Raw genomic sequence first — 16,335 nt, 5'->3', positions numbered from 1 at the left:
GCAACAGGCTTCAGCAACCAACCTTAGCCAGCTGCTGAGCAAGGAAGGCAGCCAGCCAGGCTCAAAGCCCCAGTTCCCAAATATTCCTTACTGAGGCAGATTTACTATGGAATCCCCCCAGATTTAAAACCTTGGGGTTACCGGGAGGCTCAGTGAGTAGAGCATAGGGCTCTTGATCTTGAGGTCATAGGTTCGAGCCCCATGTTAGGTGTAGAGATTACTTAAAAAAAAAATAAAAATTTTAAAAATAAATAAAATAAAATCCTGGCCTCACTGCTGATTGCCTTGACCTTATGCCAAGTTGCTTACCTCCTTTTACAGCAAAAAAGAGTTACTACCACCTGCTTCACAAGGTGATCATAAGCATAAAAAATATTAGACTATAAGCTCCCCAAAGGCAGGAACTTTTTGTCCATTACTTTAGCTGCAGTTCTCTAGAACACTGCCTGACACATACAGATGTTAAATGTATGTATCTTGAAAGAATAAAATATAAATAGAGGGCATGGCCCAGAATGGAGGCTCTAATACAAAAGGTAATTTTTACACAAGTTGAAATAAGCAAGATCATCTTGAAGTTAATTCATGCTCAGTCAGATTCATGACTGAACTTTGCAGTTTCCTACCAAAGCTAATGTGGGTTACCTTTAATCTTACTCAAACACTGACTAAGGGTGAGCTGAACCTGCTGAGGAGCCATAATGAAGTACTGGATTTCTTTTAGTGCAATTAAGGTGCTTCTCTCAACTGTTTGTCCTTTAGGATGTATAGACCAAGTTAGGTCAATTGCTTTTAATCACTGTACTAACTAATACCACGCAAATTCCTTCCTCCCACCTCTCCTTTGTCTTTGCTTCCAGACCACACTTGAAGGCACCCTCTCAGACTGTGGGGTTGGGGTAGGGGGGGAACATTCCAGCAGTGCCTCCCTCCAGATTAACCTCTTGCTCTTGGTCCAGGCAAGCCCAGCTTCACTTGACCCAAGCCTCATCACTAGGACACAGAGACTGTATCTAAGCCAGTTTCCCTACAGGAATGTTTCTGGAAAACCTTCTGATAAGAACGAACAAATGACTAATTGCTCTTAGGGCAGAGGTTGTTATTGGTGTCTGTGGGATCTGGTGCTCCAACGCTCCACTTCATTTCCTCCACCTCCCACTTTTTTTTTTTTTTTAAGATTTTATTTTTATTTATTTGAGAAAGAGTGAGAAAGCAGAGAGAGTACAAGCAGGGGGAGGGGCAGAGGGAGAAGCAGGCTCCCTGATGAGAAGGATGAGCAGGGAGCCCACATAGGGCTGGATCCAGGGACTCCAGGATCATGACCTGAGCGGAATGAAGGCAGATGTTTAACCAACCGAGCCACCCAGATGCCCCTCAACCTCCCACTTTCTGGTAGTAAAAATTGCCACGGAACTTAGGAGTCACAAATTTCATTCAAGTCTCAGCTGGTCACCATAGTAATGACTTTGGTGAAGCCACAACCACTCAGGTTTCTTTTTTTTTTTTTTTTTTTTAATTTTTATTTATTTATGATAGTCACACACACAGAGAGAGAGAGGCAGAGACACAGGCAGAGGGAGAAGCAGGCTCCATGCACCGGGAGCCCGACGTGGGATTCGATCCCAGGTCCCCAGGATCGTGCCCTGGGCCAAAGGCAGGCGCCAAACTGCTGCGCCACCCAGGGATCCCACCACTCAGGTTTCATCTGCAAAGCAGGCAGACCTTCACGAGATGGTCATGATTCATGCAAATACCTATTGGGCATCCTGTGAAGTATCAGGTCCTGCCTGGGACTAAACCTAAAGGCAAAAATCATATTTGTGACCCTCAAGGACGCTCCTGAAATGTTCAGGCTAGCAAATTGAACCCATTAAGCTGCTTCTGTGTCTCCACCTTTGAAACCTCCAGCAGGGCTGGGGTTACAGGCTCTCTGAAGTTCCAACTCTAAGATTAAGAACTCAAGCTGTTTAATAGTTACCTTACCAGCTTCAAGAGAGTGTCAGGAGGACAAAGCAAGCTCAGAGTTGTGGAAGTGCTTTGAAGAGTAAAGTGCACATGCAAACAAGGTATTAATTATATCAGATCATTTCTTTGAGCTCAACTTCATAGACACCTATGATATTCATAACCCAGGGGCGAACAACAGGGGCAATTGTTCCTTAGCAATAAAGAAACTTGTCTGCTTGGCCAAACTTGAGAGTTTGTATGTACCCTCAGGATAACCCTTTCAACGTGGCTGGATCCATCCTATGCACTGAAAACAGAAAACTGGGGAGGTAGAGAAAGATGTCAGCAGCTTAGAGTTAAGGAGAAAAATATCAATATTTTTTGTTGGGAGTGTCTCAATTTATTGGGACCAACTCGCCCCAGAATCTTGCTTAAAAAAAAAGGTGGCAGCAGCCTAATTATTTCACAGGAAAACTACTCTAAGAACCAGTCATGTTGCAGGGAGGCTCGGAGTTAGCTAAGCACGTTAACCAACCCTTTGTTTTATAACCCAGGTGTGCTCCTGGCATGAACCCACCGTTTTCACAATCATAAACCAGACATCCAAGAAAGCAGAATTTTCTCAAAAGTTTTAAAATGCCTGACGTCACCAGGAAACACTCGCCAACTGGACCATGAAATCGAAAACCTGATCACGGCTTCCCCTCAACAACCTGGAGTTTAGTGAAGTGACAGTTAATCTGGTATTTCTTGCTTCAGTAAGAAAGATAAGGCACAGTCAACACTCAAAAGCCTTGAGATTGTAGTCAGAGAACTTGACAATGACGGGGAGGGAGTACAGATTTGGCAGAGGTCTGGTTAGCAATAAAGCTTCCTCAGGGAGCCGGAATTGGATTTGGGGCCCTGCCCAAGTTAACATTTTTACAGGTTGGCTGAGCTGCAGTTTGTTAGCCAGTCAGTAATAAACCCATGTGCAAGAATTTAAAGTTTATGAGGCATGGCCTCTTAATGCCTCTGCTTGGCTCCCTACAGCCAAGAGTTGAAGGAGCCTGGCCTAGCCTGGGTGTTAATAGTTTTGTCAATCTGCAGGGTTATTCGGAAAAAGAAGGGGGGGGAAAAGGCTCCTACGGACTCCAGACCTCAGTCCTCTTCTAGAGAAACAAAGGAGAGCCATTCTGTCCCCTAGGCCTTGGCACTTCTCCATTCAAACAGGTAATTTGTACCTGGGGTGAGAGGTATGCTGATGAAGGCATTAGAAAAATGCTAAGTGGCAAAGGTTCTTAACTGTTTTGAAGGCCAGGTAAACTATAGATCCCCCTCCCCAGGAAGATGCACATGCAAGTTCTTAAACACTTTCATAGGTTAGGGATCCCCTGAACCCCACCCAAGGATCCTGGGTTACACCTCTGTTTAAGAACTTGGTTTGATCGGTGGAGTATCCCACCCCCCCACACCACACACACACACACACACACACACACACACACACACACACTGTCCTGTCTTGGCCGGAGGGAAAGAGGCTCCCACCAGCCGGCAGCTGCCTGGGTCTCACAACACCCTGGTTGTCCGCACCAAAGGGACTCCCAGTCCTCAAGTTTTTGAACTTGTGGGGGGTGGGGTAGGGCCAAGTAAATTGGGTGATCAAAAATGCGCTTTGATCTCCCATCCACCCTGGCCTCAGCTCAAGACCTCGGGCTTGGGAGCCCCCCTCCCCCAACATTCCAGTCCAAGACTGCGGGCGGGGCGGGGGGCAGGAGTATCCCCGAGGGCGACGGCCCCGGCCCAGGTGTGCCAGACCCAGTTTCCAGGCAGGCGGAGGGGCGCAGGCCCTCCGGGGAGGGCAGGGTTAAGAGTGCATTCCAGCTGCCGGGGAAGAAGGGGGGCGGGGGAGGGGAGCGCGAAGAAGAGAAACAGACCCGGTCTGTCTGTCGGAGACACAAAGCGCGGGACACAAAGGGGGCCCGAGAGGGGCGCGGGGGGCTGCCCGGGGCACGGCTCACCCGCACACCTGCGCGGGGGCTGGGGGAGGAATGCGGCCGCCGCATTCCCGGGCGGGGCGGGCGGGGGCCAGCTGCCCAGGTCCGGGCTGGCCGAGCGCACCGCCCCGCACCCCGGGGGAGGTCTAGGTGAGCCGCCCCGGCCGGGCCGGGCGCAGCCGGAGGTCGGGGGGCGCCGCTCTCCATCCCCCGCACCCGAGCCCCGGCCCGAGGCGCCCCTCGCGCGACCACGTGAGCCCCCGGCCCGCCGGTGCTCCAGGCACCTCCGGGAAGGTCCTAGAAGGTCCTACCTGTCCTCCGAGCCTGGCCGGGCCCCAGCTCCGCGCCTCGCGCCTCCAGCGTCACGTCAGCCTTCCCGCCGCCCGCGCCGCCCGGCCCGGAGGCCACGCAGGGCAGCCAGCAAACCTGCGCCTGAGGGAAGGGGCAGAGGGGGTGGCTCGCAGGCGTGTCCCGCTCCGCGCGCCCCTAGCCAGATGCCGCCCCGGCCGCGAGCAGCCCCGCGCACCGCTCGGCTCGACGCCGCCGCCGCGTGCGGACCCCGCCCAGCCGGAACGCCCGGGCCGGCCGGGGCCGGGCGCCGCGTACCTGGAGCAGCAGGGCGAGGCGCAGCAGGGACGCGAGGAGCCCCTTCGGGAGCCCCATGGCTGCGGGATGAAGGACGAAGAAGCTGCCGCGACGGCCGGCCGGTGCTTCGCGGAGCCTCGGGGACACCTCTGAGCGCCGCGGGCCGCGGGAGGCAGCGGGCGGGGGCCAGGTGAGCGCAGGTGGGCGCTGATTGGCCCGACGCCGCCCGGGCCCGCCCCCTCGCAGGTGGGGCCGCGCCCCCGTACACGCTTCCGTGCGGCCGGCGCTCGACTTCTCCCAGCGGGAACCCAGGCTCTGTCTCACAGATTCTGGGATCTAGGGGAGAAACGCAAGACAAAAAACCAAACAAAACACCACCCCGCTTCTCAGCCTCCGCAGCACGCAAAGAAAAGTGTTTTTGTGCCTTGAGGCTGCAGTGGGGAAAAAAATGGAGACGCATCTGAACCCGACTGCAAACAAGAGGCGCCCCATTCATACTCCCCCGAGGCATTCTGTTGTCCAAAGCTTTGATGGAGGCCGGGTGTGTCCGCCCCACAACCGGCTCCGGGGGGGGGGGTGCCCCCTGCCTCTTTCTCCGTCTCCCACGCCAGCCCGCCCTGAAGACACTAAGTGGGGTTTAAACCTGGCGGTGAGGCGCAGAGAGCCCGCGTTACAGGCTTTGCTGCAACTTGCGGAACCTCGTTGCCTCCGTGGCCCAGCCCAATAAATGGAGGCTAGGAGAGGAGGCCCCGGAGTTCTGAGGCTGCCCTGGCGCCAAAGGGGGCGAGATAGAGGGGCGGTTATCAGCCCCAGTATCTCCAGGGACCCCCTTCCCCACTAAATATGACACTTTCTCAATTTCATGTAAAAGGCAAAAACTTAAAAAAATAGACATTTAAAAAACCTCGGCTGTTTCATTCGTCTGAAATATTGAATAGAATCTAAGTGAAAACTGCACTTGCCATGCAAGCGGCCTTCCAGTGAGCCTCCCACATAAGCAGCTCTCCTAACCCTGCCGCCCCCCCCCCCCTCTTGAAAGAAACGTGGATGAGCTGGAGTTCATCCCTCTACTTTAGACCTGAAGTGCTTTCCTCTACGGGACACACAAGTGGAGCCCGGACACAGAAACCCTCCTGAGACTCAATCCCTCCACCCTGCTGCACTGTCTCCCCACCTGGCTGAGCTTTCCCAACGTTGCGCTCCCTGAGGTCTCTCCACTTTCCCCAGCTGCCCTGAGAACCCAGGCTAACACCTCCTCTTCCCTCTCCTTCCTCCTCCCCAGCTCAGATTCAGGGGTTTGAAGATTGCAACTATAGATTCCTTTGCCCTCCAGGACTAACCCGTGGCCTGCTGTCTTTCCAACCACTAGGCCCTATGGCTAGGAGGAGGGTTGTGCTGCGACCACGATAGTCCTCTCTCCAACCAAGCTTTGGCTCTGGTGCCCTAATGCCAGTGTTTGAACCTGTGTTGCACCGTGATTAGTACTAGGGCAAGTGAAATAACTTCTTTGAGGCTCAGTTCTACATACATTAAATGAATGGGACATCTGCCCTCTAAAGTTTTGATACATTAGGATTTAGTTTATTTATTCATAAGAGACACACAGAGAGAGGTAGAGACAGAGACAGGGGGAGAAGCAGGCTCCCTGCCAGGGGCCTGATGGGGGACTCAATCCCAGGACCCCGGGGATCATGACCTGAGCCGAAGGCAGAGGCTCAACCACTGAGCCACCCAGGTTAGGATGAAATGAATCAATACAAAGAAACAAGAATTAATTAATACATTCAAAACGCTAACTTCAGTACCCAGCACAGAGCACGTGCCCAAACATTGCTTGGTACTATTGCTTTGGGGTCTAATTTGTCCCCCGCCCGGGGAGTGGTGTCTGTCCTTAGCACCGTCACATTCCCCACCCTAAGAAATGTGACCCTTGAATTTCGCAGCTGATGTAAAAGCAAGCCATTGGCATCGAGTATCCGGGAGAGCCCGGGCTCCGCGCGTGGGCCCAGCGGCTGGGGCGGGCGCGGACGCCGCGCGGGAGAAGCCTGGCAGCTGCGCCGCGGGGGTCGCCTTCCCCGCGGGAGGGCAGGGTGGATACCCGCGGGGCGCACCGCGGCGGGGAGGCCCCGGGTGGCACCAGCGGCTCCGCCTCTCCTCGGCCCGCAGATGCCGCTGCGCCCGCCCGGAACCAGATGAAGCCATTAAGCGGACCGTTAACCGCAGACGAGCCCCGGGACGCAGGCCCCCGTCAAGTAAACAGCGGCTGGAGGGCCGTTCCGCGCGCTCATTTCCGCCTGCGTCCCGGGCGCTCAGCCTGGCGGGCGGGGCGGGCGGGGCGGGCGGAGAGGCGGAGAGTCAGCGCTGCGGCGGCAGCTGGGGCCGCGCTCCTCCCCCTGGCCCCTGGGCCATGCCTTGCATTCACTCAGCAAATCCTCGCCGGTAGCCTGCTATCTGCCGAGCACTGGAGATGCAACACTGAGCAAACTGTTTGTTACAAATCTGCAGCCTGGAGAGGTGGGGGTGGGGGGTTGAGGAAAATAACCAAAGAAGTAAATGTGTGTTAGATAATACCTGCTGGGGGCACCTGGGTGGCTCAGTCGCGCATCTGCCTTGGGCTCAGAGCGTGATCCCGGGCTCCTGGGATGGAATCCCGCATCGGGCCCCCCGCAGGGAGCCTGCTTCTCCCTCTGCCTATGTCTCTGCCTCTCTCTCTGTCTCCAATGAATGAATGAATGATCTTTAAAAAAAAAAAAAAGACCATATGTACTGTGTAGATGAAGAAGGGTGAAATAGGAAGTGCCAGTTCCTGAGATGGAAGGTAGGGGCGCCTGGCTGGCTCAGTTGGTGGAGCCTGGGACTCTATCTCAGGGCTGTGAGTTCAAGCCCTGCAATGGGCAAAAAGACAGAAAGAAAGAGAGAGAGAGGAAGGAGGGAAAGAAAAAGAAGGAAGGAAGGAAAGAAGGAAGAAAGGAAGGAAGGAAGAAAAAAAACCACATGCGACAGAAGGTAGGGTTGGAGACTATACAGAATGTGATCTGGAAGGTGTTTCAGTCAGGTCCAACAAGAGACAGACTCCAGATTGGGTGGTTCAAGTCTCAGTGAAGGGACTAAAGGAATGGGCAGGGTTCAGAGAATCAAAAGGGATGTTGAGGCTCCAGGGACCAATAAGAGAGAGGCCTTAGAACTTTGAGGAATGAAGAGCCAAGGGAGGAAATGATGTCATTGATACTTGGGAGTTGGCAGGCAGCTGGAGAGTGGAGGAAGGACTACCTCTCCCAAATGCAGTCGATGTCCTGCCACTCGCTCAATGCCAAGAGCAGGTAAGATGCAGGAAATCTTCAGCATCTTCCTCCTTTTGCCATTCATCTCCTGGTGGGCCAAACCCACCCAGAAGCCTGAGGGCAAGAAAGCTCAGTTGGCACAGTGTGGAGGGGTCATTCTCTCCAGTCATGAGGCAGGAGGGAGAAAGGCAGAAAACGGATGAGGGGTGGGTGCACAATGGGTGATGCCAAGAGGCCTCTCTGAGAAATGGGCATTTGGACAATACCTGAAAGAAATGAAGAAGCAAGTCACACCCAGGATATGAAGGAAGAGCATTCCAGGCAGACAAACCCAGGCAAAGGCCCCGAGGCAGTAGATTACTTGGAACAGAAAAAAAAAAAAAAAAAAAAAAAGCCAGAATGGCTGGGGTAGAGTGACAAGTAGGAAATGAGTCAGAGCTGGGAGGTTGAGGAACAAATCTTGCAGAGCATCATAGGCCATTGTAAGAACTTGGCCTTCTGCTGAGTGGGAGGGAAGGAAGACATTGGAGACTGTGAGCAGAGGAGTGGCATTGAGACCACAGGGAATGGAAGTAGAGGCAGGGAGGTCAACTGGGATCCTACTGCAAACATCAGGCAGAAATTAAACAGCTTGGTTTAGGGTGGAGATCGTAGAAGGGATAAAAATTATCAAATTGAAAAGAACCCAGAGGGGTGCCTGGGTGGCTCAGTTGATTACATGTCTGCCTGTCTGCCTTCAGCTCAGGTCATGATCTCTGGGTCCTGGGATGGAGTCAGAGTTGAGGCAGGTAGTTTCCTTGCTCAGTGGAGAGTCTGCTTCTCCCTCTCCTTCTCCCTTCTCACCCCCCTCATGTTCTCTCTATCTCAAATAAACAAATATTTTTTAAAAAAGCAGAAAATAATGTGTTGGCAAGGATGTTGAGAAATTGGAACAGTTGTGCACTGCTGGGAATGAAAAATGGTGCAGCCACTTTGGAAAACAACATGGCAGTTACTAAAAAAATTAAAAATAGAATTTCCATATAATTTAGCAATTCCACTTCTGGGTACATACTCAAAAGAATTGAGAGAAGGGGCTCGAACAGATATTTGAACATCCATGTTCATAGCAGCATTATTTGCAATAACCAAGAGGCAGGAGCAGTCCAAGTGTCCATCCATAGGTAAGTGAATAAACAAAATGTTCATCAGGTACAGAGTTTCAGTTTTGTATGATGAAAAGAATTCTGTGGATGGATGGTGGTGATGGTTGAACAGCAATGTGAATATACTTAATGCCACTGAACTGTATGTCATATGAATTTTACCACGATTTTTAAAGTTACTTTAAAAAAGTGATTATATTCTGGGTTTATTTTAAAGCAATTGCCAGAGTGTGCCTGGCTGGCTCAGTCAGTAGAACATGAGACTCTTGATTTAGGGGTTGAGAGACAGAGTCCCAAGTTGGGCATAAGGATTACTTTAAAAATTTTTTTTTAAAAATAAAGATATTGCCAACAGTAAGACTGACCAAAAGATTGGATATGGGCATGAGAGAAAGAGCAGGTCAAGGATTACTCCAGCGTTTGGGGCCTGAGCAACCAGGAGGAGAGCAGTGCCATTTCTTGAGTTTGGGAAGGTGTGTATGGTAGACACTGTCAGGGTACTGCTCAGATCCTCCCTGGGGTCCCTTTGATGGTTTCTGAGCTCCCCCTTCTAGGCTTCTGTGTGCTGATGCTTCTAGTAGCCTGCACATGTGACTCTCTTCAGAGATCTGCTCATCTGCTATTGGGGTCCCTTTGGCCTTGCAAGGAAGTGCCCAGGGGCTCACTTCCCAGCCCTTAGCCAGTGACCAACTGATACTGTAATAGGGAAGCCCAGCCCCCTTTACACCTGCCAATTGCCCAGAGGTAATTACATCCAGCATTCCTCTGGGGGTCAGGCTGAAACTACCCTGCGGAGACTGGGCCCGAAATAACACCCTTGCTATTTTATTTTATTTTATTTTATTTATTTTATTTTATTTTATTTTATTTTATTTTATTTTATTATTATTTTATTTTTTTTATTATTTTTTATTTTATTTTATTTATTTATTTTACCCTTGCTCTTTTAAAATGGACATGGAGCCCAACTCGGGACTTGACCTCAAGACCCTAAGATCAAGACCTGAACTGAGATCCAGAGTCAGATGCTTTATCGATTGAGCCACCCAGGTGCCCCTTCTTTATTATTATTATTATTTTTAAATTATCTTATTGTTTTTTATTTTTTATTCTTTTTAGTAATCTCTACACCCAACATGAGGCCCAAACCCCCAATCATGAGATCAAGAGTTGCATGCTCTTCCGACTGAGCCAACCAGGTGTTCCCCTTCTTGCCTTCTCTATCTTATTTCTCCCACTTCTTTCACTGTTCCTCCTGGGAACCCTTCCTTAGTAAGTCACATGAATCCTTGCCGCAGGGTGAGCTTCTTGGCATCTCATTGCAGGTAGAACAAGTTTGGGATTGGGGGAAGATCAGGACTTCAAATTGGGTTGTATTTAGAGATGCCTGGTAGCGGCATATTGAGGAAGCTGTAGTTGGAGACGTCAGTTCAGGAGAGAGGTCTGGCCTGGGAATATGCGTTTGTCATGATGGGAAAGCATCAATACTGGGGGCAATCTGTGGGGAAAGACTTGCCTACGTAGCACCCTGAGCCTCTGGGGCTTTCCCATGTCAGACAGAGCTGGGCCGTCAACACTGAGATGTTTGTACTGTCCCTGACACCCTCCACACAGAGCCAAGAGTCTTTCACTCTTTTTTTTTTTTTAATTATTTATTTATTTATGATAGTCACACACAGAGAGAGAGAGAGAGAGAGAGGCAGAGACATAGGCAGAGGGAGAAGCAGGCTCCATGCACCGGGAGCCCGACTTGGGATTCGATCCCGGGTGTCCAGGATCGCGCCCTGGGCCAAAGGCAGGCACTAAACCGCTGCGCCACCCAGGGATCCCTCACTCTTTTTTTTAAGTCTTTCACTCTTTGCTCGCTCTTTCTTTTTTTCTTTCTTAAAGATATTATTTATTTATTTAGAGAGTGTGGGCGAAGGGGAGGGGCAGAGGGAGAAGGAGAGGGAGAGAGAAACCCAAGCAGACTTCACATCAAGTGTGAAGCCCAACAAAGGGCTTGACCCCACGACCCAAGCTGAAACCAAGAGTCAGATGTTGAACTGACTGAGCCACCCAGGCAACCTCACTCTTTGCTTTTTCAAAAAGAAGTGCACAAAATGAGAGAGCAAAGAAAAAGAAATGCAAGAAAAGGAAACTTTTCCCTGATTAAAAAAACAGAAGCACTTTTTCTGTGCTTCTTGTCTGCACTTCCCATTTAAACTCATGTTCCTGGGGCACCTGGGTGGCTCAGTCAGTTAAGCATCTGCCTTCTGTTCAGGTCATGATCCTGGGGTCCCAGGATCGAGCCCGGCATCGGGCACCCTGCTCAGCAGAGAGTCTGTTTCTCCCTCTTCCTCTGCCCCCACCTCAACTCATGCTCTCTCACTCAGTCTCCCAAGTAAATAAATAAAATCTCTTAAAAAAATAAACTCATGCTCTTTACGGTGGTGTGGAATCTGTGGCATTGTTACTCTGTCTTTCTCCCTTACTCTCCAGCACCTCTTTTCTCCCTCCTTGGAAGCTCCTTGGGATCAGGGATTAGGACTGTCAGATTATAACTTCTGCAGATTCCCCACGGCACCCACCCAGGAAAAGGCCTGTGTGGTACTGAAGTTAGGGTTGGCAGACAAGGGTCTGAAGCTTGCCTCTAAAGACGACTTCCCGGATGACCTAGGGTGAGTTATTTAATCCCTCAAAGCCCTCTGCAGCTAGTTGTTCCTGTTATCCCTAACTGAACTCCTGACCTGCTCCTACAAACCTGCTCCTCTTACAATTTGTCCATCTCAGCAAAAGGCAATAGCATCCTTCCCACCTGAGGTGTCTTTCGCTCCCTGACTCATCTTATACATGCTCACTCTGCTTTTCCAGCACTCACCTCCCTTGTGCTTCTCAGAACACACCAGGTGTGGCCTGTCTCCAGCCTTTGCAGCTGTGCTTCCCTCTATTGGGTCATCCTTCCCAAAGATGTTCACCTGCTTCTCTTCCTCATGCCTTCAGGTCTCTGCTCAGGTGTCACTCCTTAGAGAGCATTTGCCTTTTTTTGCCGTTTACCTTGCTTTATTTTTTCATAGCACTTATCATACCCTGATTTATTAGTACATATATATTTTTTCCTCTGAGAGGCAACACACAGTAATGATTAAGAGCAAGGACTCCAGGGGTGCCTGGGGGGGCTCAATCAGTTAAGCATCCGACTCTTGATTTCAGCTCAGATTTTATTTATTTATTTATTTATTTATTTATTTATTTATTTGAGAGAGAGAGAGAGAGGGAACACAAGCAGGGGGAGTGGCAGAGGGAGAGGGAGAAGCAGACTCCCCACTGAGCAGGGAGCCCAACCCTGAGATCTTGACCTGAGCCAAAGGCAAACACTTAACTGACTGAGCCACCCAAGTGCCCCTCAGCTCAGGTCTTGATCTCAGGATCATGAGTTCATGCCCTGCATTAGACTCCATGCTTGGTGTGGAGCCTACTTTAAAAAAGGGCAGGGGGCACCTGGGTGGCTCAGTTGATTAAGCAACTGACTTTGTCTCAGGTCATGATCTCAGGGTCCTGGGATGGACACTGTGTTGGGCTCCCTGCTCAGTGGGGAGTTTGCTTCTCCTTCTCCCTCTGCTCCTCCCCTTGCTCGTGCTTGCTCCACTTCTCTCACAAGTAAATAAATTAAAAATCTTAAAAAAAAAAAAAAAAAAGCAAGGACTCCAAAGTCATACTGTCTGGCTTTAAATCCTGAATCCAGCTCTCCTGATCTATGAGATCTTAGGCAAGTGACTTCCAACTCCCTTGTGCTCCAGTATGCTGATCTATAGAATGAGATAAGCAAAATAACACCTTCCTCATAGATTATGAGCCACTACTTATAAAACACTTTATTTTTTTTAAAGATTTTATTTATTCATGAGAGACAGAGACACAGGCAGAGGGAGAAGCAGGCTCCTCGCAGGGAGCCTTAATGGGACTTGATCCCGGGTCTCCAGGATCACACCCTGGACCAAAGGCGGATACTCAACCACTGAGCCACCTGGGCATCCCTATAAAACACCTTAGAACATGATAAACCTAAGTGTTTGTTAAACTGTGTTTATTGTCCCTCTTCCCTCATGGAGTGTATCCTCTATGAAAGATAAGGGTTTTTGTCTTTCTTCACTGTTGTAGCCTAAATGCACAGAACAGCCTAGCATAAAATATCAAATACATACTGAATGGATGAAATCAACAGGATGTAACTGACAAACATCTGACAGGGTGCTAGATGCATAGTAGAAGCAAAACCAGTGTGGGTTGCCTGACCCACCTCACAGAGCTGAGGTGAGATCCAATGAGCTAATATAGGGTTAAGTGTTTTGAGAAGTATCCTACAAATAGTACGAGTCATAATAAAATGAACTACCTGAGCACACACTGGATTCAGACTCTGTACTAATTACTTTCATGCATGAACTCATTCCAATCCTCACAGCTCTACACGGTAGTTCATATTATTCCCTTTCACGGATGAGGAAATTGGGGTAAAGTCCCTTGCCCAAGACCCCAGAGCTAGGCAGAGGCAAAGCCATAGTGTAACCCAGTTTTGCCTCACTCCAAAGCTCACTGAACTAGCTGCCAAACCGTTATCCATCAATATTTGCTGAAAGAATGAATCTGTGAAGCAGGTCTTTGGTATATTAGGAAGAATTCCACAATATCCAGTCCTTTCTCTTAAAAAAACCTCTTAAGATAAACATATTTGCCCCTGGTTCAAGGTTAAATTTTGGGTCCTCCTGGAAACATTTAGGAAGAGCTTTTCTGCCCATTTTTGGTAGCAAAATTCCTACATCTCCACTCCCACACAGCACACTTAGGGGATGTGTCCCAAAGACAAGTTGGTGTTTTGCAGATTTTTCTAGGAAGTAGTCTTAAAACTAGGTGAGGCCCTATTTCCTGTCCCTCTCCTCCACTGCCCAGTGCTCTGCACAAATGATTCCATGGTCTTGCTTCTTTATATTTGTTCTTGATTTTTCTGGGACCTTCCTTTTGGTCTGGTGATGTCACTGGCCAGCTCCTCCCATGTATCACTTCTGAAGCCTGCAAAGTGCTGAGGCTACTGATCCCCAGCAGGAAACCGGATTCATATACCTTCCCTTTCCTTAAGTCTTGGGAGGGGCTGTGCGGCCTTCAGCATCAATAAATTTTTGCCAAGACCTGAGCTGTCAGTTTCCAGAGATCAGAGGCCAAGCATTTATGTATGTGTGTACACTGAGTGCATAGAATCAATTAATCAATAAGCACTCACAAAGCCCCGAAGATCCGAGTGGTTGTCTAAGGTCTAGAAACTTTAAGATCTGTATGGCCAAAAGAGACTTAAAGAAAATAATAATAGTAACAATAACAACGACAAAATAATAATAATCTGTTCTCAAAGCCACTCTTCATCCTTTCCCTGAGGGGCATGGGTGACCTGCAGATGAGGTTTCCCCAGCTCACTTGAGAGAGGACTTCCTGCTGGGGTCAGCCAGTAGGAAGCACTAGTGGGAGACTGGAGGGTGGGACAACCAGCCAGGGTGTTCATTCTCCTGCAGCAGTGTCTTGGCAATGGCTGTGTCTTGTCTATAGCTCCAGCTGTAGGTCCATTCTGTGGATCCAGAATCTGGGCTCCAGTAACACCACCTTTTCCTTCTCGTTTCCTGCTAGGTAGTGGATGACATCTTTCTGCCTAATCTATAGGTTGCATCCCTGTCCCCTATTTGACTTCTCAGCCTCTCCATCATGTCTGCATTCGGTTCCCTCTGCTTTAAAGACTCACGGTGGTTTTGTCTTCTTGATTGGATGGAAGAGTTAAAACTTCCATGGTACCCAGTATGGGCCAGTGTTCTCAGCTCATTATAGAAATTAACTTACTCAAATCCACCATCTGAGGATCACATTTGACAGATTACATTTTACATTTACATTTTACAAAACTGAGACACAGAGAGTTTGACCTACCCTAAGTAACATCCCAAATCTGGATGCATATCAAAAATTTCCCAGAAAGCTAATTAAAAATAGAGAAGGTGATGGATGCAATCCTAGCTCTACTGAATCATATTCGCTGGTCCACAGGGCCCAGGAATCTGGATATTTAAAAGCTTCCCAGGTGATTTTGATTTTTTTTTAAATTTTTATTTATTTATGATAGTCACAGAGAGAGAGAGAGAGGGTCAGAGACACAGGCAGAGGGAGAAGCAGGCTCCATGCACCGGGAGCCTGATGTGGGATTCGATCCCAGGTCTCCAGGATCGCGCCCTGGGCCAAAGGCAGGCGCCAAACCGCTGCGCCATCCACGGATCCCTTCCCAGGTGATTTTGAAGCAACAAACCCAGCACTCCTCCGTGAACTGGTAGTCAGGAAACCATGACCTTGTTTTGGTGATGAGGACACCTAGATCCAGAACAGGAAAGTGACCTGCCCACGGTTGCACAGCAAACTCCATGGCAGACAAAAACACCGCCGAGGACAGCACTTCTGCTCTCTGCTCCTTCAAGGTCACGTGGCTGGTTCTAATGTTTGGACTTGTTTTCCCTAGGAGCCATCTGAAGCCACTTATTATTAGGAATGTTTTGGAAAACTCTGTATGAACAGACATATGTGCAGGATTGCTGAGCAGTTGATCAGAATTTGAAAAAGAAAAAAAAAGAGGCAGTTTAATCCATTTAATCTCTTATCATCAGTCCTTTCTGAATAATTTTGAAGAGTTCATGAATCCTTCCTCCATTCTACCTTCCCCATTCTGACCAAGACTGTGGTTAGACCAAGAGTCTATACTTTTTAACAGGGGTCTAAGGTTATCTGACAATTTGGAAACTATGATCAAAATCCAAAAATCCCAGAATCTAAATGGACCTCTAAAAAACCAACCCCATAAGGGCTCGATTTTTGTCTCCGCCCTGCACTCTATTGGTATACTCCCAGTACCAAGAGTGGCTGGCACTCAGGAGCTACTTAATAAATATTTATTGAATGACATTATAGTAATACTTTTTCTTGCATTTTGAAAACATTTTTTGTACAGTTATTCCCTGATCCCTGCAATGGACAGAATAGATATCAGCATCCTCATTTTACAGAAGATGAAACTGAGGGGCACCTGGGTGGCTCAGTGGTGGAAAGTCTGCCTTTGGCTCAGGTTGTGATCCTTGGGTCCTGGGATTGAGTCCTGCACTGAGCTCCCCACAGGGAGCCTGCTTCTCCCTCTGCCTGTGTCTCTGCCTCTCTCTTTGTGTCTCTCATGAATAAATAAACAAAATCTAGAAGAAGAAGAAGAAGAAGAAGAAGAAGAAGAAGAAGAAGAAGGAGAAGGAGAAGGAGAAGGAGAAGGAGAAGGAGAAGGAGAAGGAGAAGGAGAAGGAGAAGGAGAAGGAGAAGGAGAAGGAGAAGGAGAAGGAGAAGAAACTG

The 16,335-nt window shown here is 49.2% G+C and overlaps 1 protein-coding gene across 1 annotated transcript in view; it reads right to left on the bottom strand.

The window, feature by feature from the left end:
- CDH3 (cadherin 3) overlaps window positions 1-4,689 on the bottom strand; it is a 48,240-nt gene extending 43,551 nt beyond the window's left edge. The window contains exons 1-2 of the mRNA XM_077888179.1: window positions 4,533-4,689; window positions 4,238-4,358 (exon numbers count right to left, since the gene is read on the bottom strand). Of these exons, the coding sequence (XP_077744305.1) occupies window positions 4,238-4,358; window positions 4,533-4,589 (178 nt within the window). The 5' untranslated portion in view covers window positions 4,590-4,689. The remainder of the gene's footprint in view (window positions 1-4,237; window positions 4,359-4,532) is intronic.
- Window positions 4,690-16,335: the final 11,646 nt, after the last annotated feature.

The sequence above is a fragment of the Canis aureus genome, chromosome 3 (genome assembly GCF_053574225.1).
Source record: "Canis aureus isolate CA01 chromosome 3, VMU_Caureus_v.1.0, whole genome shotgun sequence".
In the NCBI taxonomy this organism is placed as follows: Eukaryota; Metazoa; Chordata; class Mammalia; order Carnivora; family Canidae; genus Canis; species Canis aureus.
The sequence above is the reverse complement of the archived record's forward strand: the minus strand, read 5'-3'. Positions and strand labels throughout refer to the sequence as shown.